The sequence below is a fragment of the Phoxinus phoxinus genome (genome assembly GCF_949152265.1).
Source record: "Phoxinus phoxinus genome assembly, chromosome: 19".
Taxonomy (NCBI): domain Eukaryota; kingdom Metazoa; phylum Chordata; class Actinopteri; order Cypriniformes; family Leuciscidae; genus Phoxinus; species Phoxinus phoxinus.
Window position 1 is genome coordinate 27,263,577 of NC_136894.1, and position 25,931 is coordinate 27,289,507.

General features: G+C 37.4%; 1 protein-coding gene across 5 annotated transcripts in view; it reads left to right on the plus strand.

The window, feature by feature from the left end:
* Positions 1–25,931, plus strand: part of khdrbs3 (KH domain containing, RNA binding, signal transduction associated 3) — a 138,382-nt gene that overhangs the window by 64,760 nt on the left and 47,691 nt on the right. For all 5 annotated transcript variants that reach the window (XR_013795048.1, XR_013795049.1, XM_079590723.1 and 2 more), the window contains one exon: positions 18,360–18,478. Coding sequence is in view for 3 of the 5 variants with exons in the window: in XM_079590722.1 (XP_079446848.1) it covers positions 18,360–18,478 (119 nt within the window). In the remaining 2 variants the exon portion in view is untranslated. The remainder of the gene's footprint in view (positions 1–18,359; positions 18,479–25,931) is intronic.

Genomic DNA, 25,931 nt, shown 5'->3' on the forward strand with positions numbered 1-25,931 from the left:
ACACTTTGCACAAAGACGGTGAATAAAACGGCTTTGTGTGATTTAGTTTACACAGGCCTCACTTCACCCTACACCAGACCTTAAAATTGCCTCCTGTAATCACGACAACTGGCAGGCCATTACAGCATGTCAACAGCAAAGACTTTTAATGAATAACAATGCTGTCGTATCCTTCATGTTGTCTCCAAACACAAGGTGATTTTGGAAGCTCTGATGCCACTGGCTCAGCGATTCAGGATCCCAGAGGAAATTTTTATTGGCTTCACTTTCTTCACTCAGGAGACTTGATTTCTCAGATATGTTTTTATTGAAATATCAACTTTGTCATCTCTTAGGAGAAATAAAAATAGACACATGGTAATTCTCGACAGACAGTAGTCAAATATAGTCAATTAAGTCAGTTATTTATATAGCGCTTTATACAATACAGCTACAGCAGTTTTAAAGCAGCTTTACAGTAATAAACAGGGAAACAATAGAGTCAATGATGCAAAGTTCACCAATTATGAAAACGCTCTGAAACGCCTCCATTGTAGTCTTGAATTTTCTTCCGGGGACGAACACGTCACAGTATTCCTAATTCCAGCACAAGGCATACGAAAAAAAAAGGGACCAGGCCTGGGGTGCATTTCCCAGAAGCATCGTCAGCCATCTATGGTCGCACATTCCATTCATCTCTGTTGGTAACGACGGAACTTTGCGACCATAGTTGCTTTTAGGAAATGCACCCTTAAGCCGTGTTAGTAATGTTTTGAAACCCACGGTTATGGTAAGGGCTTGACATTTCCGAAATGTGCTCAAAGCGGTTGACCAATCACAACACACCGGTCCAGCCGACCAATCAGAGCACGTTGCAATTTTAGGAAAGAGGGGCTTCATAGAGACAGGAACTAAACAGGGGTGCATTTCCCGTACAACTACGTAACTCGCTGCTACACTACCATAGTACGATGCATCGTTGGAGAAATCAACTAGCTAGTCACGACTGTTTCCCGAAACCATATTGTCACAAAGTGTTCGTTGACCGAACCACCTTGGTTTATGACGTCACGCACGTGAACTTCTTTTAATGAAACTGTTTGAGATCGAATTAACTCTAGATGTTTTGATATAAATCTTTAACATCAGATCATTTAGTCTCAGAAGGAACTGATGAGTAATGTTTGAGTTCGTATTGAGATCTCTGTCCATTGTTTTTGGTTTCTTAAAAAAAGTTTATAATGTTGTTGAGATTGCTTTTGAAACTAAAGGAGATGTGTGAAGTTACTAAAGTCTTGTTCCCAGGAGAAACATCTCAGACTTTAGAAAAATTGTGTTTGATTTTCATTTAAACTTGATGTATATAAGAAATACCTGAGCTATTAAAGAGATCCCCTTTGTAAATGTTCTTTTTTGGGGGCTTTACCTTTAATTATTAGTGAGGAGAACTGAGGAGAGCAGATTTGCTCCATGCGAGCTCCATTGAGGTCTGACCTTGACGTGAAAAGCCTGCAGTGTTTCTGTCTGTCTCTCTGTCTGGAATGGCAGCTGTGCCCTGACAGGACGACGATACCTTGCTCACTTGACACGTACCTAGGAAGGGCACTGCACCTCTGTCCCCGTGTTTTACCTCCTCTCTCTTTCTCTCCGTGGCTCTCTCTCCTCAAAGGTCCCGTAGCACTAAATAATGGAGAGGTAGGAGCAGGACGGTGTCCCTGAGAAACTCAAGCCTACACAGGCTCCTCTACCCCGTTTTTAAAACCACAACCTTGGAGCATCACTTTTAACTTTCATTCCAGTGCCTAAAAGATAAAGCTTGTACAAGCACGGAGATGTTTTAGATAGTCTTTATTGCTCAGGGTGTTTACTGTGCCACGTCAGTTGACAGATTTCTGTCTTCAGAACAGTATGTGGGGAAGATCGGCTGTAGTGCTCGGAGTAAAGCGTGAAACACAGAGAGGGCGAGAGGATGACAGATGTTTGGAGAACAGACACGTTTGACTGCGAGCTTCGGCCCACACAAACCCTTTGGTAAAATCCCTGAAAAACGACTAAAAGGAATAGTGTATCTAAAAAGTAAAACTCTGTTGTCTTTTAATCTCCCTCAACAACCCAACAACAGGTTGTTCCAAACCCATGTGATTTTAGAATGTAATATGTATTAATATTTTGAATTTTTTTACTTTGAGTAATTGTGTATGGAATTATGTATGTTTTAATTTTCACTGTGTGGATTTTTTGCTAAATTATGGCAGACTTTTCTCTTTTTTTTACCCTCCATTTGCTTCATGTCTTTTACTTTCACTTTTAAAAAAGAATCAGTTTTTTTTTTCTTTCATTTGTTTATTTTTGGATGAAGTGTTTCCTTCCAATGCTTACAAAAATTACAATGATAACCATTGTTTCTGCCAAAATGCAATAGTTGTTGCAAACAAAGTTATTGTAATAGAACTGATCGTTTGGTGTTAGCCACCACCACTTTAAATAAATAAATAAATAAATATTCAGAAATCTCCATACATTTGAAGGATAATGTTTTCATATTAATTTCAAATGAATTTATTCTAACAATAACAATAGCATTAAGTGAGCATTTTGGGGTTAAAATGCATTTTATAGTGGCAACATTTTCTTATAATAAATGGCATTACATTTTTGTTACTCAGCAAGCATTTTTCAGATGTTTGGGTCATGAAAATATTGCAGATTTTCGTCTCACATAAGTTCAAACTTCACATTCGCGCTTCTTCTTGTATTGTGAGTCAGAGCTCCAGGCTGGAGAGCTCAGCCCTGATAAACTGGAGAGTATGAAATTTCATTCATAGATGATAATGAACATTTGGACTGCTACAGCTCAGCCAGAGTTTTCTGCTGTCTCATTCTCCTCCTTCATTTCTCCTTCACATCCTCACCGGATTAAAAGGGTTTTAAAAAAGACTGCCACCCGCCATTTTTAAAAAGCAGTGTAAACACAGAGTATATAGATACTACTCCACGAATATGGAAAACAGCGATAGATGGCATTTACCAGTTGCCTTTTTCTGAGGCATTGTGTTCTTTTCTCAGCCTTGTTGACATGTTGTAGGATATTTTGTCTCTTAGCCCTCCTTTTTGATCTTTCAATCGCATAACTTATATATCTACATTCCATATCCGTTATCACGAAACCCTTGGCACACAACAAAAACACAGCTCCGATCACGGCGTCCTCCATCCTCCAGTTGTTTTTTAAATGGTGTCGCTGTCGACCGGCTCACATCACTTCAGATTTCCAACTGGCTGTGTGAATGCAACCAGGAAAATGGCCCTATGGGAATAATTCGTTCTCGGCGGACGGCCCTGGTGGCGAGTTCCTATAACTACTCGGAGCGAAAGATTTTCTGCTCAAGAAACATTTCTTATCGACGTTGAAAACTGTTGTGCTGCTTAACGATTCACGTAAAGACTCCCAACACTTCGATTAGCATGATACGATTTAGAAAATTTTGTTCGCTCCAAAGCCAGATACATGTTTTTAGGTGCATAGGAATGATTCGAAAAGTAGGTGGATGCATTATAAGTCTCATCAGCTTCTCTTCACAACCATGACATGGTTTTCAATGCCTAATTGCCACTGACAGTCTCATATGACAGACCTTTTGTAAGCTTACAAACGCAACTTTCAGAAACGGCGACCATAAATGTTTAATAATTGGGCCTGAAAAATTGTTGACAACTATATGAATATAAAAGGCACAATCTATGTCTAAGATGACTTCTCTTTTCACTGTTTTTCTCATCTCTCTTCAGGATGTTTACTTTCTGTCAACTCAAACTGTGCCAGGCGCGCTGTAGGTCATGAATATTAATTACGCTATGCGAGGTTTGCCCTAACTGATTTGCTGAAAGGCTGACGTTGGTAGGTGACAGAGGGTCAAGGTTTGACTGGTTAGATCTTGCTGGCATATACAATAACTATATCATAATGGGGGGAAAAAAAGTATTTTTTCCCCCATTGACGGTCATTTGAATTTGACAATGACATTCAAGCTACATTATACAACAGTCCTTCAATTTGATTGGGCCGTTTGTTTGCTCATATCTGTTATACACAATCCACCTCTAAAGATAATTAGAAAAAGAGACAGAGATGCTGATGCAAAATGTGTGTGTTTTTTTTTGCGATTCCTCCAAAAGATAAGAGTTATGAAATATGATATGACAGACAGAAGAGGCCGACGTCTGGTGGAGAGCAGAACAGATGCCCTATCTCATCTGGATCTGTCTCTCGCTCTCTCTCTCTCTCGATCTCTCCGTCTGTCTCTCCACCTGCATTTTTAACAAGCGCGCACACATAGACGGAGCAGGTCAAATGGAAATGAGAAGTAACCAGGATAGATGTTAAACCCCAGTTTAACATTTAAACACACATACATAAAGCCCAGGTCAGTAATGAAGTACTAAAGTGTGCATATAGTGTGTACGCCTGTGGGATTGTGTGTCTGTCTTGGCTCATGTTATGTTTTGTTGCAGAAAAGGGAATATTTGACAAAGAGAAATACTTTAATAATACATAGGGAATTCTCTTTTGCTTATATAACGTCTCATGTGCGTACACACACACACACACACACACACACACACACACACACACACACACACACACACACACACACACACACACACACACACACACACACACACACACACACACACACACTCACACATGTGATAGGGAGACCTTATTAAAGGCAATTTTAAATATGCAAATAATTCTTTGAAGATATTTTTAATAGACTGCTGATTAAAAAGCACAGTAACATGTCTAATTGTCTGTAAAGCTTGATAGGTGAATATCATGATGAAATGTGTGCGGCTTTTATTGCAGCCTAGGAACATTAAGTTTTTTTTTTCATATTAATATATGATTTTCATGATAATTAATGTAATGCAAACCAATGTCATTCTTTCAGCTCTGATAGTTGTTTTTATGCGATTTTTAAAGAAATGTAATGCTATTTAATTTCCTAATGTACAAAAAAAGATAATAAAAAAAAGGGATAGTTCACCCTAAAATGAAAATGAAGTCATCATTTACTCACCCTGGTGTTGTTCTAATGCCGTATACCCTTCTTTCTTTTTCGGTGAAAACTTAAAAAATGTCCTGTTCGTGCTCGTCCATATAATAGCGACCAGCATCAAGCTTTAAAAAAGACGCAAAAGTATTCCTGAATGATCCCATGCAACACGTGTCATGTATCCTACGTGTTCAATACAGATCGAACGATAGGGTTTGGAAAAAAAACTATCTTGTCTTGACATTGGCCGTTGGTCTTTTGTGCACGGCTGCGCGATGTACGTGTTCGTGAGACTCAATTAGTAAGGATTTTCGTTAAATAATACATTCAATATCATATACCCCCATAACACTTAATTTTCTAAACTACCTCTTTGATCAGTTTTTTTTCTTCTGTTTTGTCCAGTACAGTGTCCTTACAGTAAATATAGGCTACTCAAGAAGATGCATTTACTTTATGAGCAAAAATGCATTTTTACAAAATGTAGTGAGATTTTAAAAAAGATTTTTTAAAATCCATTGGGGTATGACAAATAAAATTAACTCGACATATATTCTCTGAAAATTCTAAGTCTGTTAAATAAATGTACCATGTTTTAGTTTAAGGTGGTATTGGGGTATATATTTACTGAAAATTAAGAAAAAAAAATTGTTGCAGTGTGTTTCTGTATTACACTGAATGCAATTACTGTGATTGAATGTGACTTTCCGCACATTCTTTTTGATTAACATTTCATGAATCACTTCAAAGAAGGGATAAAAGAATATTATTAGCCATAAAAGTTGGGGTTCCCTGTTGTTTTGTTGAGATGCATATTATATTTCACCAGCCTTTGAAAGAGCTTAAGCCCTTAATGATAAACCAGAAAGCATTTCCCCCACAGCATAAAGAAGCGAATGTTTCCCTCCTGAAAATCTATTATAATGCCGGATAATTTTTTTGCAACTGAATGCCTACGGCATTATAATATTCATGAGCGAATGGCGTGTTAATGTTTGTGTTCCAAATAATTAGCATTTCTCATATTCCTACAGAGGACATTGTCTCACATTCCATCTTATTAACACGTCCGATTCCTGTCATGTTTTAAGAGTCGCGAGTGGAATTGTTCGCAGATTCTTCTGTGGCGTAAATAACCTTCAAAGAACAGACAAGCTTTTGGTCGACTGAGTTTTTCCCTCAGTTCTGTTCTGATGAGCTGTGCTGATCCGAGAAGCGGTGGGAAGGCGAGATTACGGCCCGCGTGTCTCAGACTTCTCCCTTGGCCTCTTTATTCGGGCTCTGAATGGGACGTCTGTCAGACGCTAAAGACGTGGGGCTTAATCTTGCCAAGGCTGAAGATCAGACTAGAAATGCAAGTTGCACAAGGTCAAAGCAAATATGCTGCACTCTAATCGTTCATGGAGAGAAGGACGGCTTGAAGAGAAATTAGATCTCAATAAGCGGTATGAAATGTATTCGTTGCAGTTGCGTCAATGCTACCATTATATGGGCTATTAAGAAAAGATGTATTTGTTGACAGGGACATACACCATTAAGAGTTCACCTAGGTCAATCACGATGTCAAATGAGAAGGTTTTCATTGGATAAACAGGTCAGTTGGCTTTTTCAACTACATTTTCTCTTGGTTCTTTTGGTTAATGTGGCATACTCTCAACCGTTTGACATCACAATTATTAGAATTAGGAGGTATTGATTATTACATTGTAACAATTCATTAATACACTGGTGTAAGATTTTAGTAAATTTCACAAAAAAATGGGTCATTGACAAATAAAGCTTAATTTTTTTTGGTAAAATCTTTTCAAAACTGATGTAAAGTATATTTTTAGTCGTGAACAATGTGTTTAAACACGTTTTTTTTAAAACTCTTTTTATGTCAGGTGGTACAACCAAATAGTTGTATGTACAGTAGGGTAGTTGTACCACCTGACATGGAAAGTGTACCAATCATACTTGAAATGAGCCGTCTTTACCAGGATTTGAGAGAGATCTACAAACATTTTCACTCTTCCACGAGGATAAGTTAAACTCCTCTGGATGATGCATTATCAAGTTTACTGTTATTATTAACAATTCATAATAAAATTAATTTGAATCTTGTCAATGAATCTTGTCAATTCATAATAAAATTACGTTTTAAAAATGTTTAAATATGTCATTTCGGTGATCAAAGATGAGTTTTAAGGGATACAATTATACAATTATTGACTACAGGAGGACTTTAAAATATAGTGTTAACAAAATTGCATTTACATATTGCTTTATTAATATGACTAATATTGATTATATTAATATTATTGCATGTGGTTTTTCGAAAACACAAGGCCACCTCCTGTGTGAACAGATCCTAATTCTACATCGGACAGATTGACAGTCTAAATAAATGGCTATGGAATGTCGGTCAGTGATTAGCACATGTTTAGTGGACGTAAAGTCTAAGTCTGATTTTCTTGTCTGGTACACTAATGATATAATTAATTAATGGGCATATAAGGCAGGTAATTAAAAAATATATAATTTTTCGACATCCCTACTTAATGTTAATGATGAAGAATTGTAGAACTCTTTATCATTAAGATGCTGATGCTAAATAATTCTAGAAGCGTAAACATACAGAACAGCTGTTCTTGAACTGTGTTCACGGCTCCAGGATTTCCCTAAACATTCTTTAGTAATCTCTACAGTTGAGTTCATTTATCATGTAGAGTACACTACTGTACCAACCCATTAAGTGGTTAGTATAAAAGGGCAGCCTGACCCCACTTAATGACATCCCAGTGGTCCGCACGAGCTGGGAATTTTAATGTGGTTGCACAGCACGCTGAAGGATTCTTATGAAAATGAGACTTTCCTGAAGAACTTTCACTAAGCAGAGATCTCAGGTTATTGAAGTTTCTTTCAATGCCTTTAACAAGAGTAAGATGATCTACTGTACAGTAGATTAACTAAATAGCCTCTGATGATAGCTTAGTGATCACGTTTGTCTGTTTAATACAGGGATGATGATGGGAACACATGGATCTGCTGTATGTTTATTAGGGGTGTAACGGTACATGTATTTGTCCCGAACCGTCACGGCGCAGACGTCACGGTTTGGTGCAGACATCAGCCAGACGACGAATACAGTCAGTCACAGGCGATCCACAAGCTTGGTAGGGGAGAGGCGGGACAGTTGAAACACTTTTCAGATAAACGTCATTTTCTACGATAAGGTTACAGATAGATTTTTTTTGTGTGTGTGATCAACAACTCACATATGTGTTCTCTTAGTATCATGTGTTATTCGGGACAAATATAGAATGATTTAAGTAAAAATTGACTTTGATCGGTAGTTGTGCTTTGTTTCAATCGTCCCGCCTGAGCGGGACGGTTGCAACACAGGGGTGGGACGGATGAAACATAATAGTTTAAACAGAAACTATTTATCTAATGCTTGTTTTTATGAACAATACCTGACAAGTAACTTGTGTACATATTGTTACAAACATATTTTGTCATTTATTTTAATTTAAAGGCTCATTTTAACCATTTTGTTCTATCACCCATTAAACATAGACGATAAGCCTATGCGCATTTTGTGTAATCTTTCTAATAGGCTATTTTGAGGAAGACCGACAAATCCGTTTACAATTAATTATCTTATACTTCTTCCTTGAGTCATATCGAGTGTTTACTAGTTGAATAGCCTTAACAGTGGTTTTCCTATGACCAGGTTTAACTGGCAGGAGGCGCTGTTTCATCCGTCCCGACAGCGCATCCCGACAGTTAAACCTGTTTTCCCTTTAAACTAAAAAACTTTGATATTGCACACTTAAGGGTGTGTTACAGTACTAATACACCTGCCGTATTATCATTACAATGGCACATGAAACAATAAATACAACTTGTCAGTCAAAAAAAAGTACCGCACGAAAGAATTCACTTACTGCACTCAAAAACAGCTTTCCGGCTTTAAATCCAAAACGGCATGACGTAAAGAAGAAATGTTTTCGCGGGTCTGGTAGGCATTGCGTGTTATACGTGCTGAAGAAATATGACGTACATGACGTGAGTGGTTTTCAAGAAAATAGCAATGTTTCATCCGTCCCGCGTTTCAATCGTCCCGGCTCTCCCCTACTCCGTATACGTTGAGTTTCGATTCATTTTTGTAACATGCTCCACTAACTTCACGGAAACTTCTTTATTTTAAAAAAGCACAATAAGTTGTTTTTAAAAATAGACACTTTACAGTTTCGAATGATGTCTTGTTTTTGTAAGACCATAAATGACGTACAATTTTAAAGGGGGGGTATAATACTTAGTTTCAGTCAATCTCATGTTAATCTTGAGTACCTATAGAGTAATAGTGTGTCCTTCATATCTCCAAAAAGTCTTTAGTTTCATCATATTTATAAAATAAAAATACAGCTTTCCGATTCTATCCGGAAAAAGCCGAGGTCCTTGATTCTGGGCGTGGGCGGAGCTATAGAGTCAAACGGGAGCGCGTGATACCGTTGTACTTACATGAATGGGGTGTTTTATCACTGGGACCGCGCCAGGTTTTAATTGCAACCGGTTTGCAAATCCAGCGACGGCCTGGGCCTTGTTAATAAAACATTCGTCACTGAAATGACCAGAACACAAAACCGCACTTGCCGAACTCCTTTGCTGTCCCGGAAATACAAACTGCATCCACTGTTCCAGTAACACTGGGTTCTTTGGGAAGCTGAACAAGGTAAACTTCCCTCCCTCACATCCCAAAACACACTTTTTTGGAGACATTCTTGACATCAACCATTCCTATTTAGCGCTGCTGATGATGATTTCCGGTAGTAGCACGTCGATAAGCGCGGCCTTTCTCTCCTCTGGTCGACGTGTGCGTGAACGCGCTTTTCCGAGAGCAATGCTCATATAAGGAGTTCCACTCTAGTCTACGTCATTAGATCTACGATAGAAAAAAACCAGCCGAAACGTGTTGCAACCCGGAAGTATGATTTTCAGCACAGAAATTCTCTGTTATTCGTTCAAAATAACTTTTCAAACTTTGGCCATTATTAGCATGAGAATCCATCTCTTTAACACTGTAAACAACTCTGAATACATGAAACACCATTGTACCCCCCCTTTAAGTTGTTTCTGCAGTTATAATGAGACAAAATCATTTGGCCTTGTGTCGTGGACGTCTCTCTACAGTCCTGTGATGAAATGTGCGTGTCCTGGAAACGGGAAGCCTCAGGTGCCGCTTCACTCGCTGTCTCCTTGTGGGAAGGTGAAGTAGGCTCTTTTTCTCCTTCTCGCTCATCTTTCCGGGATTTCTTGAAAAAAGCGGAATATTGAACTTTGTAAATGTAAATGTACCAAACTCGTATTGAACCTTGACCCCAAAACCAGGTACCTACCAAACCATGACTTCTGAGTACTGTTACACCCCTAATGTTTATGTGTCTCATAAACCAAGATGGTTCCACTGTGTAAGCAATGAAACATTTTATGAATTGGTGTTTGAATGGACAGTGGATGTGTATTTGATGGTGTTGGTCTTAAAGGGACCATTGTTCTTTTTTAAAATATATTATCTTTCTTGAAGCCCAGTCATAATGTTAAACCCAAACACATTTTTGATTTGGATTCCTGACCGATCATGTGACATTGAACTGGAAATGCTGAAAATTCAGCTTTGAATCACAGGAATAAATAAAACATTTTATATATATTTGAAATAAAACCAGATATTTTAAAATTATAATAATATTCCCCAATAATGCAGTTTTTATTGTATTTTTTAAATCGAGCACTGGTGAGCATAAGAGACTACTTGTAAATACATTAACAAAATCTTAACTATTTAAAAATTTTTCAAGTTGTGTAATTGCTAATAATCAGTTGGGTTTTGTTTTTGTAAATAATCAAATGAAAGTAAGTACATCTCATTTACCATCATATTTAGTTGATGAATATGATAAAAAATACGCATTAGCACATGTACTCAATGTTTAATGTAAAAGCTATTTCTTGGATTGAATTTCCAGCAAAAATAACCACGTTGTTATATGTGCATTTAATGCAGTATTGCTGTAATAAAAGAATCTGGTTGTGCCATCCATCCATTGTCTTATTATTTAGGATGGATTGTTTTTGTGCAAAATGATTCATGATTTATTAGAAAGCAGCTGCAGAAATATCAAAATTCATGGAAAGTAGATCAGCGTACGCGCTGGTGAGTGAGACCTCCCGCCGCGCCGCCGTCACCATCTCCCTGTGACTTATCTGCTTTTCATTACAGCTTTGCCTGTAGACAGAATTGTTTCATAATGAAGAAATATATTTTCCCTCTGCCTCATGTTCATTTGCTTTACAATCCGAGCGCGTTGCGGGAATGCGGTGTGAGAGAGACACCAGAGATTATGACACACAAAAACGCCCTGAAGATTGCTCCGAGTTAGTTAAAAATGCAGACAGATAGATATTCATGTTCGTCAGGCCCCGCTGAAATAGTGGCACAGGAAAACCGCACTGAGGAAGCGTGTGTGTGAGCCTCGGAGGGCACACTCTCTGTCACTCCAGTCTGCAGCTTTAACACATCACATCTCAACATGCTTTTCCCGTGGGGGAAAAAAAGAAATGTGTTGGTTGTCATGGAAATCTATAGCCATTTTTCTTTCTCTCTCAGCATTGAGCGGGTCTGAGTCCAGAGGGAGGGTTGCAGGAATGAGATGTGGGCAGGGTGACACGGGGCGATGACAGCGGGCAGCCGCTGGTATTGATCTGTGATCTGTCACGGCAGCCCACTCTTGAAAAAGCGCACTAAAGTGTTTCACAACACGTATCTTATTTTTCATTTTCAGCTACTATGCTGTTACGCGGGCGCTCCACGGGCCCGACTGAGAATTTGACTGCATGCAACCGTAAAAACAGAGGAGCTGGAGACTTCAGAAATATATGGAAATCAATAACTACACCAAAAATGTTCTGCATGCTTCTTTCAGACGATAAATATCAACATGGAAGCTTTGTCTCTTTGATTTAGAGGTACATTTTGCCCTTTTAAAGGTGCCTTCCGCTCCTCTCAGAGTTGAGTTGTGGCTTGAATATGTTATTTTTTTATATACTGGCATTCTCGCCAAGCACCAAATGCACATAAAAAATGGCTGGCGTAACTCACCAGTTGGTTTTAACTCTTTCCCGGCCATTGCCGGTCATTTCTGTCATTTATAAGACAACGCTTTCCTTCCATTGACGGAAATGTACGGCTTTCCGTGTTTTCACTGTTATGCGGTAGGGGGGCGTTATTAGGCATCTACTGAATCTCCTGATCAACAGACATGTGAAGAAGAAGCAGAAACAAGTGATAGCATATGTAAGCATATACATGTGTAAAATAACTCAAACATTAAAATTAAACTACATAAATTGAAACTGCTTAATGTTACTGACTGAAATGTCGACCCAGGACGAGCTGTAGGACTGTGAAGCTTTTGCAGTGATGGACTCGATCTACTCCATCTGTGTTTTGATCATCGTTCTGAATGCGATCTAGATGTAGTCTTTGACAAAAATGCGATTTACTCAACTTGTTGCTCAAAATGTAGTTTTTTTTTATGAAACTTGCCCACATTCAAGTGTTTATAAAAAAAGAATGCATGAAGCTGTTCTTTATTTTGATATATTGCATGTTCTGATACTCTGGGGGCAATGTTTTTTTGTTTTGTTTTTAATCAAAAATGCTGCTGGTGGCTGGCAACTTAAAAAAAATGCTGGCGGGGAAAGAGTTAATAATAACAACATAATTCATGGCTAAATGGCAATAAATGGACATTTGTATTCTACCAATTTTCACCTCAGGGAAAATGTACCGTTTATCTTGGATGCTTATATTTTTTTGTTTTTCTTTGAGAACTCCATGTGGTGGCACCATGTGCAATATTCTTGCCACCAAAATGAAAATATAAGCAACTTTATGACTTTCTCTGTTTGACTGACTCATCTTGTATATGGTGCTGTTGGTGTAAAAAATTACTTGTTTGTCACCATTTTACAAGAAAAAAAAAGTATTTTACTTACATTTATCATACACATAAATATATAGGGCCCTATCTTGCACCCAGCGCAATTGACTTTGAACACCGACGCATGTATCATTCCTATTTTGCACCCGCGCACACAGCGGACTTTTCCCTCCACAGACGCACGTCGGTAAATTAGGGAATGAACTTGCGCTCGCGGGGGCGGTTCAGCGCAAAGAGGAGGCGTGTTCCGGCGCAAAACTTCCATGGTGCTTTCCAGTTTTAGAAAGCAATTGCGCCACTGACCAGGAAAAAAACAGTCTAAAGACAGTGGCGCGTTGCGCGTTAGTGATATGGTATTTTAAGGGCGCGTGCTTGGCCATAATGTTAACGCGCATCCACTTTGATTCTCTAATATAAACAGATGCAGCAGTTTTCATTTTTGCAAATCATACATTATTACAAGGAAAAATATTAACTCACGAGGGAAATCATTGTTGTGTCCGTGAAGATGTGAAAAAGATCTATCTAGATAAAAAAATAAAATAATCTAGATTAGGCTACACATTTACTACCCAAATTATACGCCTGTTTAACCGAAGCTAATTTGGGTGGGTTTTTCCCATCATCCCCAATGTCACTTCTCTGTGTTTTACGGCCCTGACGAGAACGGCGGTCTTCTCGGCTGTGAACCGCTTCTGGCATGCGCCGGCAAATCCGCCGTTATAATAGCAATCCGCCATGGAACAAGCGCGCCGGCTCTTAAAGGGAATGTGAGAGGACGCTCTGATTGGTTTATTTCACGTTACGCCCAAACCACACCTATGAATAATGAAGCTACTTCAGACCAACCCCTTTTAGATTTGCGCCAGGCGCAAGAGGCATTTATCCCGCCGGGAAAATAGCAACAGCGCCGGGATCCGCCCACAAAGTTACTTGCGCTTTGCGCTTTGACACTTGCGTTTCAGATTGTTAAAATAGGGCCCATAATGTATTTTTGTTTTGAATAAGATTTTAGAATATTTAGACATTATTCTCATTTGTAGCCTAAGTCTCTTTGAATAATAACATCTGCTTAATGAATTAATATAATGATGTGAGTCTATAGCTTGCCCCTTGCAGGGTTTAAACCTAAAGTTTTTTGTTACAAGCCAAGCTCTGTAACCACCACTCTGTGCCAATTGTTAGAAATGGGATTTGAGCCCACATCTCTATTTAGAAACCAGAATAGCCCTCACCTGAGTAGGTTGAAGCACCTTATGGCTTATAAGCTCTTAAAGAAGCAGCCTTTTTTGTTCCGCCTGGGTACATTTAAAAGCTCTCTGTGGTTGGTGTATATTTCAAGAAGCACAATACATTGTTTGTGAGCTGAATGCCACAGTTTGACACCAAATTCTATGCACTTTGACATTGTTTGCCATCACAAAGGTTCACATTTGGTTGTGATCATGCTCTGTTTGGTTTTCTACAGGGCAAGACTACCGTAAATGAATGGAAAAGAAAACACAGAGAAAAGAGAAGGCTGGAGAAATGTTTGTACTTGAGCGTGTAATGTTCAACATTTGTCAGCTGTTCTGTCAAGTATGACCAGTATTAGTTTGGATGTTTGACACATCTTTCGTCATGAGAAGTATAGCTTTGGATTCCAAACCTCTGAAAATGCTTTTGTTGTTTTTTCTTGAACGCATATGTTTTTTGTTATCGTTTGTTCAAGCTTTTTTCTCAGTAACCAGTGAGGTTGTTTTTGAGCCTGTGCACAGACCTTTTTTAAAAAGCAGCGTTAGTTTCAATAAGCGATAGGACAGCGAATTAATTTCCACATGCTATATATATATTATGTGTACAACATTTTTTTTAATACACCGTATAAATTTTTGTAATTTACATGTAACACATGCTACTCTTCAGAAGAGTATAATCATTTATTGTCTTAATTATATTAATTTGTATGAATTGCTTAGAATCATGGATTCCTGAGCATTTTCAAATCTCCAAGAGCTTCTCTTTGAGATGTTTTTGCCAATCTCCTCTTTCTGCCCCTTTTTGTAAGCAGGAAGTGTAATTTGAGGAGTTAATGGAGCGTTTTCTGCCTCTCCTCTGTTGGAGTCTTAAGAGGGAGTCCGCCATAATCCCACAAAACATACCGGCTTATGAATATTAAATTGAAATGCACAAATGTCTTTTCTTTGTACTATTCATTTTGTCCCACCTGAGCTCCGATACTACAGTATGATACTGCCCTACACGCATTTCAAATGACTGGAAGCTTTGGACGGAAATTCGATTATCCTGACATGCTAAAGACAAAAGTTAAGATCTTCTCAAAACAATAAACACCTGCGCCACTTCATAACTTCGCATTTCAGCGCAAACCCCAGAATCGTATTCACCAACCACCCGCAATCTAGTTTAAACAGGTGCAAAATGCACTAAACTTATTATAAACTTATGTATGAGTTCAATAATTGTCCAATATACTAATATAAAGTGCATGTTATGGTCTATGATCCCAAGTTATTGTTCCAGAGCTTAGATTTGTTGGTAGGTCCCAATCTTCTGAATGGAGATGATTCTGCTGTAAAGGCTGCTGGTTATTTAAGGAGGGAAATTTATATTTATCAAGTATTCTCTCGGGTGTGTTTTGTGCCCCTCGACTACAGGAATAATGACATGAAACAATGAGATGAACCACAGCTCACTGAATCCTCTGTCTCTGTGGACCATGGGAAGCAGAGTGAAGAAGGCAGCATTTGTTCTCTTACCAGCTCTGGGCGTAGCTATACATATAAACTAATTTGATGTTTTATGAAAAAGTATAAAGCTCAGATTCAGATTAGACATGACAACATACTCGAACTAGGCGGTCAAATTTCCAGCATCAAGTAGTTGTTCTGTCCTAACTTAAAGAGAAAATGTTCAAATTTAGCGGCTAACTATTAGCTTTGCAGTTGTTTGATTGGCATCAATGTCTCCTAGAAACCAAATTGTAAAGGATAATGCTATGCAATACTAGCATGTATATTTATGAAAGTTTCTTCATAAATATGAAAAGAGTAATATTGAAAAGATATAGATTAATATAATTCATGCATATTTAAAGAAATACATTAAAACAAAAAATGTAATTGTAATGACATTCCATAATAAAGTATATTATCGCTGTAGAGTTTAGTTTGTAATAATGGCCACATATGCGCCTCAGATTCATGGTCTAAAATGAATAGTTGCCGGCGTTATTTTTGATGACTCTTCTCAACAGTTTGAATAGAAATGCTTTCCTGATTAGTCGAGGGATTGGAGGAAGGTCTTAATTTTGCATAAACTATCCACACCAAAGCACAAATAATGGAAAAGAGTGTTGAATATTAAAGCGCAATAACCGTCACAAGATGACAGATTGTAGAAAAGAACATTGAAAGTGCTTTTCATAATTTAAACGGTTTTAAAGTGCTCTAAATATCATTAAGAGTTAATGGTCGGGGTTTACTGGATACGTTTTGGGAAGTTAGGAACATCAACTGGAACTGATTTTGACTCAATTCAGTGAGTCATTAAAAGTGACATAATAGACTCCCTATATTGTTACTTGGTGTGTCTTTTTTATCTTACACCCTTTTATCTAAACCAAAAAAATGATTCAGGTAGGGTAAGGATAGTCAAATCTAGCCTAAACCATAAAATACTCACCCGGTAACATGGCGCCCAACGTGGGGCACCATTTTACTTGGTGGGCGTCCTGTGAGACTTGACTTAAAACTACTATACAAACTAAGGGCCAGATTTACTAACAGCTTGCGCCAGAAAAAACCCTCTTTTGGTGTTAAAAAAAAATACTGTCAGGATTTACTAAAGACGCATAGTGAAAAAATAGTGCTGAAAAGTTGCGTACAGATATTTTTCAAGCTGACCTTATGCATTTATGCTAAATTTATGAGAGGGGAGTATTTAAATGAATCATGCAAAGTGATTTACTAAGGTTTGCGCTTGGCAATTTACTGGTATTTGCTGCATTATTTACCATCCCAAAAAAAGCATGTCTTAAACATGGTTGTCTCTTGGTAGATTGCGTTGGTCATTATGGAAATGATCTGGCTCATCCAAGTTTTTTTGGAATTGCGCTCGCACGCTAATTTGCCCTGTTTAGTAAATATGGCCTAAGAACTATGGTAAAGAACAACCACAGGTCTTCTACATGCCTACGGGTATTACTTTTTGGTATTTTCTTTAAATCAATAGTTTTGAAATTCTCCACTGTTTAATTCGATTATGTAAATCCCAATGCTTCATGGTTCTTTCCCTTATTCTCAAATTAAGTACACAGTCTTGTACCTTTGACTTTTTGTACAGTTTTCAATTATTTTTTTGCTGCAAATTAAAGTTTGTAACATAATAATTCACCGGTTGGTTTGGTTCGTGGCTTATAAATCTTAAATGAAGACTTTGCCTATGAAAAAAATAAAAATAAAAAAAATAATCCAGAACCAAGGCCGATGATACAGTGGATGGGCACTGTTGCATTCTTTTGATGGCTTATCTCATTATTAATTAGTAATTGCTACAGAAACGTATTAATATTCATAAGCCAAGCTTTTGATATAGAAAAACTGGTATATTGCAATGGGATGAGAATTAAGTTGGATTGTGCCAACTTGAGAGGACCTTCTTGAGGTTTGCTTAAAAAAAAAATTCACAGCCCTTTACTTTTTTGATAAACATTTATGAACACACAATGAAATCAATATGTTCTGATCCATAAATCAGGTCAGCCGTAGAGTATTTTCACTTGCAGTAGACATTAAAACTGTACTGTCAAATTCAATGTGAAGTCATGGTTAAAAATAGGATGAGCAAAATTGTTTCTGGTTGTTTGTTTGCACAAGATAAATCTTGCTGTTGATTGAGCAATTTAATCATTGTACTTACCAGATCATGTGAACTCAAATTTAAAGTTTGATGTTTTATGTTTGATGGACACATTAAACTCATTAATGTGACTAATATCTCAGCACCCCATGTGTCCCACAACAACAAAGACTTCTGTACGTCCTCGAAGAGCTCATTTACACACTTTAATTTCTAATCAGACGTCACTTGCCACAAAGACAGAAATATCATCCAATCACAGAGAAATGTCTATCAGATGTGATTATAAGCACATCCAATCGAATTACAGCATTGCCAATGGAAGCTATTTCACAGTCCACTGATCAGTCAAAATACGCTTGGGACAAATGACATGGGGCAAATGGCAGGACCGTTATCTGGGCTTATCTGAACCTGAGATTCACTCTAATAAACATTCATTTTTATAGCTCTCCCCGTCTTTCTCTCTCAACAGAAATTGAAAAGATTCAGAAAGATGAAGACAAAGAGGATGAGAAGTTCATCGATGTGGTCATCAACAAGAACATGAAACTGGGACAGAAGATTTTGATCCCTGTAAAACAGTTTCCCAAAGTGAGTACAACAAAACGTTTTTTATTTTTTATTGTGTCGTATCATATAAGAGGATACACTCAACTGGTCACTTACACTAAAGGTCAAAGGTTTGTGGTCGGTAAGAGTTTTTGAAAGTCTCTTCTGCTCACCAAGACTGCATTTATGTGATCAAAAATACTGTAAAAACAGTAATATTGTGAAAAAAGTATTACAATTTAAAATAACTGGCTTGAATATTAATATATTTAAAATTGTAATGTGTTCCTGTGACGCAAAGCTGAATTTTCAGCATCATTCCTCCAGTCTTTATTGTCACATGATCCTTCAGAAATCATTCTAATATGCTGATTTGATGCTCAAGAAATATTTCTGATTATTATCAATGTTGAAAACAGTTGTGCTGCTTAATATTTATGTAATACATTATTTTAGTGTGAATAGAAATAGGGAAATAGATTTTTTTTTTTTTGATGATGATGATGAATAGAAAGTTCAACAGAACAATATTTATTTGAATCTTTTGAAACATTATAAATGTCTTTACTGTCCCTTTTGATCAATACAATGTGTCCGTGCTGAGGAACCAGAAACTGATTCAGAAGTAGAGGAAAAATGAAGTATACAGGGCCATCTACAAGTCAGAATCAGAATGCTAATGCGGTTTATGCCTATGAAATATTATAGGCATTATTATAGCTATTATGTACGTATCTAATATTATATGTACTCAAAACGTTAACATTGTTACCTCATTTACACATAGCACCAATATACTGTAGTTTTCTGGCAAAACTCCAGTCCGTAACCCAATGAATGGCTGTAGCTGATTTGTTGTTCAATTTGACAACAATTGAGTGGCCCTGTGCTCACTCGACTGTTAAATATTGCTGAATTTTGCACTTGATATTTTTGCAGTGCTGGCTAAATTATTGATTTATCATAATATTTTATAAATATCCATTGATGATTTTCTAAAAATCTAAATGATTTTATAGACTTGCATTGTGCTAGCCCCATCTCTTTGTCTATGGAAGGTTATTTTTTAAGAATTTTGGAGTCATTATTGACTCATGTTTAATGTTCGAACCCTATGTACAGTGTTGTTAAGACATCCTACTTTCATCTCAGAAATATTGCACGTTGACGTCTCGTTTTGTCTTTTGTTAGGCGTTTCGAAATCTACTCTCAATAAATGACAGTATATGCAATACTCGGCAGCTTGTTTCCTAACTGGGGCTAAGATAGGTGATCACATAACTGGCTCCTGGTCAGGTACCGAGTCGATCCTCATGTTAACCTATGAAGTACTGCACGATTTAGCTCCACAGTATTTAGCGGACCTTTTAATTCCTTTTTTCTGTACTTTGTAAAGGCACTTTAAAAAATGATGTTATTATTATATGCAGTGTTATGGTGTAGAATAATTAGATGTTGTATTTAAATTTAGTGGCAGAAATTCCTGAAGTTCGGCATGCGTTGGATAACCTTTCATTTGTTTGACTTGTTATCTATCACACGGCATGGCAGCACTTCACTAGATATACAGACCGCAGTCATTTCAAAGAATGAAAAGTACTTGTTAATATGAACATGAGTTTGATAATGAAGCATGCATGGGGCGATTCCAGCAAATGGTCCTAATCTCCATGTAGTTGCTGTTGAGTGTGTTATTTGATGATTTTTTCCCCTCCTTCGCAGACATAGAGGTGAGCTTGACCTTGACGGCTGACTATCACATTATCATACTACTCAGCGTGTGTGTGTTCATGTGATGTGTGCATATCTTCCCGCTGTATTCCCAAAAGACTCGCACACAAGGACCAATCCTTTCTGTACGTCATTTAGTATGTGCTTTCGTAGTTCTCCAAACATAATTTAATGGGCTTTTTTGTTTGCCTGGTTTTTAATTCGCACGTTCCATCTTGAGAGGGTGATAAGGTGACACACCGAAGGAGAAGAGAGAGAACTAGAGAAGTTGAAGCAGCAGGTGTAGATGTCTGACTGTCTCTTTTAGGGCAGTGAAGGGGTTTGAGACAGATGATAATTAGAACAGCGTGTTTATGTGAGTGTTTGAGGAGGCGTTTTACGGAAGAAAGAGAGGAATAAATGAACAGGACATGTGGAAGGAGAATAGCATGTGCTCACATTTCTTTGACTATACACTATACATTTTTCTTATTATACTGAGCTACTGATGTTTTCAGAATAAGCAATAAATATATATTTATAACTATATTAATAGTTTAATATAATAATATTAATATAATATACAACTATATTTATATATTTATTGCTAGTTTGGAATAATTACCGTAATATTTTTTATGTTTTTTGGAAGAAATCTCTTATGCTCGCCAAGGCTTGCATGTATATGATCAAAAATACAGTAAAAACAGTAGTATTGTGAAATATTATTACAATTTCAAATAATTTTTTTCTTATATATACATAAGTTGTGATGTACATACATTTTTTATTCCTTTTGAAAGTACAAAAGAACAGCATTTACTTGAAATAGAAATCTTTTGTAACACTGTCTTCTTTACTGTCACTTTTGATCAAATTAATGGATTTTTTTTTTAGAATGATTGGACTGGACTGGTACGGTACATGTAGCTGGTTTTAAATGCAAGCAATCAAAACCTACTTCAACAGGTGAATTGGCATGACAAAATGACGAATTGGCCTCTTTTCATGACAAATGGACCCCGGACAATTGAACATCTCATGCTTCTTACATGAGAGCAGAGGGACTTTTAGCGGCTACATACATTTGTGCACATATTTAAACACGTGGTATTCGAGCAGCCATGTGTGTGCGCACACATTCAGAGAGTGATAATGTGTGTGAGCTATTTTTTGAAGAGGGTTTGTAAATGGGCTCTGGAATCCCAGAGGGAGTGTGCTGTGAAGGGTAACACATCACACGCACACACACACACACACACACACACACACACACACACACACACACACACACACACACACACACACAGTAATAAAGTCTGCTAAAGGCAAGATGAAGATCCCAAGTGCAGTTTATTTAAATCCAAAAGTGAACCAAAACAAAAACTTGAAACAAACATGATTTGAAACATAACATGAACAAAAACGTGAACTTGACTTGGTTACGTGAGACTCACAGACAGCGCTCAGAACATGACACATAAAAAGGGAGAGCACATGGCTAGAGCAATACATGACAGGAAACAGGAACCAAACTACCACACACACGCAAGCACGCACGCACGCACGCACGCACACACACACACACACAGTCTTTCTTTTTTTCTTTTACTCGTCTGGTACCTAACCTTGACCCCAAAAGAACCAGAAGTTTCAATCAGGACTGGATTTGTAATGGATAAAAAATAAATTAGTTGGTCTTCATATTTAATATTTTAATTTATGTAACTCCTTTTGCTCTTGCATGCACTACTAACAGGCTTCTTTATGTCTGAGACAGAGCTCAAATTGTGTCGGCTTACTTTGTTTTTATATTTGTTTGAAGATAATCTGAGCAAAACGTATTGTGTGGTTGCTAGGGTGTTGCTAGCTGGTCTAATTGGTCCAAGCAAGAACAGACCTTCAAATGTCAATTTATCTTGAAGTCTTGTTCAAATCACTAATCCTAAAAAAAAAAAAAAAATTAAATTACATTTATTATTTAATTTAATTGAAAACACTTTTTTATTTAATTTAATTTAAATATATATATATTTTTATAAACAAAACAAAAAACTTTTTGGGACTCATGAGTCATGGGTCACAGGGTTTTGTTTACCGCAAAATTGTGCTTCAATTGAGTTCCCATCCAGACCTCTACACTGTCTAAATATTAATCAAACACAAATGTCAGCTTGTGTTATTAAACACAACTCCAGCTTTTCTTGTGACTCCTCCACCCACAGGAGCCCTCAGTCGCCCAGAGATGTTTGTGGATCATGGAGCACGTTGGCTCTGTGGTTCCTTTATAGCTGGACCTTATAATGAGATTATTATCTATTCAGTATGAAATTTGTCACAGTGCGGTGAGTCGAATGATCTAGTTGTATGATGCGTTTCCACGCTGCAGTGTCGTGAATATAATTGTCTTCTGTTCCAGAGCCTCTCGCTTTCACTGGATGATCAGCCGATTACTTTAATCACAGTCTATGGTAGAGTGCCTGCCAAACTCAAACAAACTCTTCCCACTGTCCATCATGTGCACAGAAGCGATTTGCTGCTTTAGATCGTGAGTGATTCATTGGTATCTTTACTTCTCCTAGTATCTTCTAGTGTCTTTATGCCAGCACGTTTGAGCTGTGGTGCTCACATGGATGAGGCCGGTTTGAGTCCAGAACTCAACATTTCCATCCTCATCCCATTTAACACTACATCTAACAGGGGAAAATTATGTTTGCATTCATGCTAACGAAAACATTCACATTTACATGCACCGTGGTAATATCATATTATTCAAATATCTTAGAGTAACATAACATAAGATTTTATTTCGGTCCTCACAGATAATCACAAAAAAATAACAAAATAAAGCTATACATAATAACCGAAAAAGGTGTAGGCTGAAGTTCAAATATCTTAGAGTACCTCATAAATACTGTATGTTAATATACATGGTTTTATATGGTACTCCCGTACATGTCCAAAATACCATGGTACCATCTCTGAAAAACTGTGGTAGTACCATACTCTTTGTAAGTGTAATAATTCAGCACATTTACCCAAAAGTACCATATTACCAAATGGTTTTTAGACATGTACCATGCTAAAGACCATGTTATTCTTTAAAGTTCCTTAGGGTACCACATAAATACCCTGGTATTTGAATACGATTAACCTTAAAAAAGTACTGTGGTAGTAACATATTACCATTGGTATCAGATGGTAAAACTGTGGTGCTTTGAAATATACTATGTGCCATAGTTTTGTATTGTGGTAGGTGTCCAAAACACCTAATTTCAGGGTATTTCCGAAATTAATTTACCATGTTTTTTATATGCTACTATGGTATAATCTATGGTACCCTCCCAAAATACCATGGTACAATGTTCAAAAAACATGGTTACATGGTTGTACCATACTTTTTGTAAGTGTAATCGTTCAGTACTTTTACCGTGGTGTTTAGACATGTGCCATGGTATTACTGGAAGTACCTTGGAGTACCATATTAATACCATGTACTGAATGTGAACATGATTACCTTTTCAAAAAAGTACATTGGCGGTAATACCATGGTAGCATATGTTAATATGTAGTCATTTTAGATACACTGTGTTAATTAAGTTCATTTACCATGGTTTTTATATGCTACTACCATGGTATATGTCCAAAATATTATGGTACCCTCCCAAAATACCATGGTACAATGCCCAAAAAACATGGTTGAACCATACACTGTGGTACTGAAATTCACGTACCATGGATTTTATATGCTTATACCATAGTACATGTCTAAAATACCATGGAAGAAGCGTACATATTAATAATAATTAGTACATTTATCAAAGTACCATTGTACTGTACCACCATGGTTTTCAGACATTTAAAACTGTGGTATTCTTGAAAGTAACTTGGAGTACCATATAAAAACCATAGTACATTAATTGGGCCATGGGCCAAACTCAAACCTGAGCTCTACCATTCACTGTTGAACAGTTACTGTGGACTTCAGCTTTGTCATAGCGATGCATTATTGGACGTCAGGTCCTGTAAATGAAACTTCATCTCAGAGCTAAAAGGAATGTCAGGGTACGTGAGCCCTCAGCGTTACAGCCGTAATGATCGGCCTCTTCAAATAAAGCAATTATCAGCGACGGAGCGAGAGCGCCAGTGTAATGTCATACGGCGCGGCTATTCACGTCGCCCGCGTCACACTAAACAGATTGCCTTTGACAGCTCTGATGACTGCAGACACTAATGCGCTGTTTAGAGCTTCAGAGAGCTACTGGAGGAAGACAAATTCAATTTGTCCAGTCTGACAGGTGGATGTAGAGAAAGAGAGAGCGCTTGAAGGGTGAGTGTGATGAATCTGATTGGAACAGTTTTCCTCCAGACATCACCTCTAGCCTCATTTACGCTGCACATGTTTACAAGACAGGGACACTTTCTTGGCTAATTTCATCTCGTGAGGTCAGGGGAGCTGGTTATTGGAATTAACGAACAAGCTTATATTAGAGAGCAAGAAATATGCATTTTAAGTGTTCGTTAAAGGTGAAGCATGTCTTTTCCGTGCCACCAGTCATGGATTTGTCGTTGTTTTCTCAAACGGTCTGCCATTGGTGAGTCAAACAAATAGTCCTGCCCCAAACTCACGCTATTGGTTGAGCTTGTTTGGGATGCTTAAAGGGATCATTTTAATTCTGTCATTAATTACTCCCAATCAATCATGTTGTTCCAAACCCATAAGACTTTCGTTCATCTTCAGAACACAAATGAAGATCTTTTCGATGAAAACTGAGAGATTTCTGTCCCTCCATTGACAGCTACGCAACTACCACTTTGACGCTTCAAAAAGTTAATAGAGATTTTAAAACTAATCCATTTGAATTGAGAGGTTTAGTTCAAATATTCTGACGAGATTGGATTGCTTTATATGACAAACAGATTTAATTTAGTCTTTTATTCACATATTCTAAGTCGTCTAGCTATTTTTGTGTCTCTTTTGAGTCCGGTTCAGATTCTGGACGAGATGTGCCAGTTTTGAGAGCTACAGAGAAAAGGACGATTTTCAGTAAAAAACAAGCTAAATGTTGATTTATTTCTCACACAAATCTATGACTTCAGAAGACTTAGAAAATAGTAATGTTATGTAACTGTATAAAAAGGCCTGCATATGTTTTTTTTTTATTCTATGGATACGGGCATACGGGTTCAGAATGACATGATGGTGAGTAAATAAGGACATTATCTTCATTTTTAGGTTAATGATTCCTTTAAATTAAAGTGTTATCAAAACTTGTTTTGCCTTTTCATGTCTTGTCTGTGAGGTCAGTCTCGTTGTGAAGGCTGTGTAGTCAGACCCAAAGTGTGCCGGCAGAATGCAGCTTTCATCTCAGCCGCTTCATTGTGTTTTCCAAACAAACTGCTTTATTAGTGAGGCAGACATTTTCATAAAAAGTAAACCAACCTTAATAAGTGACATGTGGATCTCTTTTGAAAGGTTTTGAGAGAATACTGTATGTGATTTAGCATCTGCGTCAGGACACTATCAGCTGAGCCATCGGTAAATTGCCCTCATTACCTGATGTAATCTGCAATTAAAATGAATTCATAATGAATGTCATGGTGGGATATCAAAATTTTGCCTGTGAGCTATTACCCCATTTTGCCCGTGCCTTTTATAAGCCTACTCACATTTTCCTAAAGCCGCACACATTTTGTGCATTTATATCAGATAACAGTTGATATCCTCCCCTAGTGTTTTTTGTTTTTGTTTTTGTCGTGAGACGGTAATATTTTAAGGAAGCTC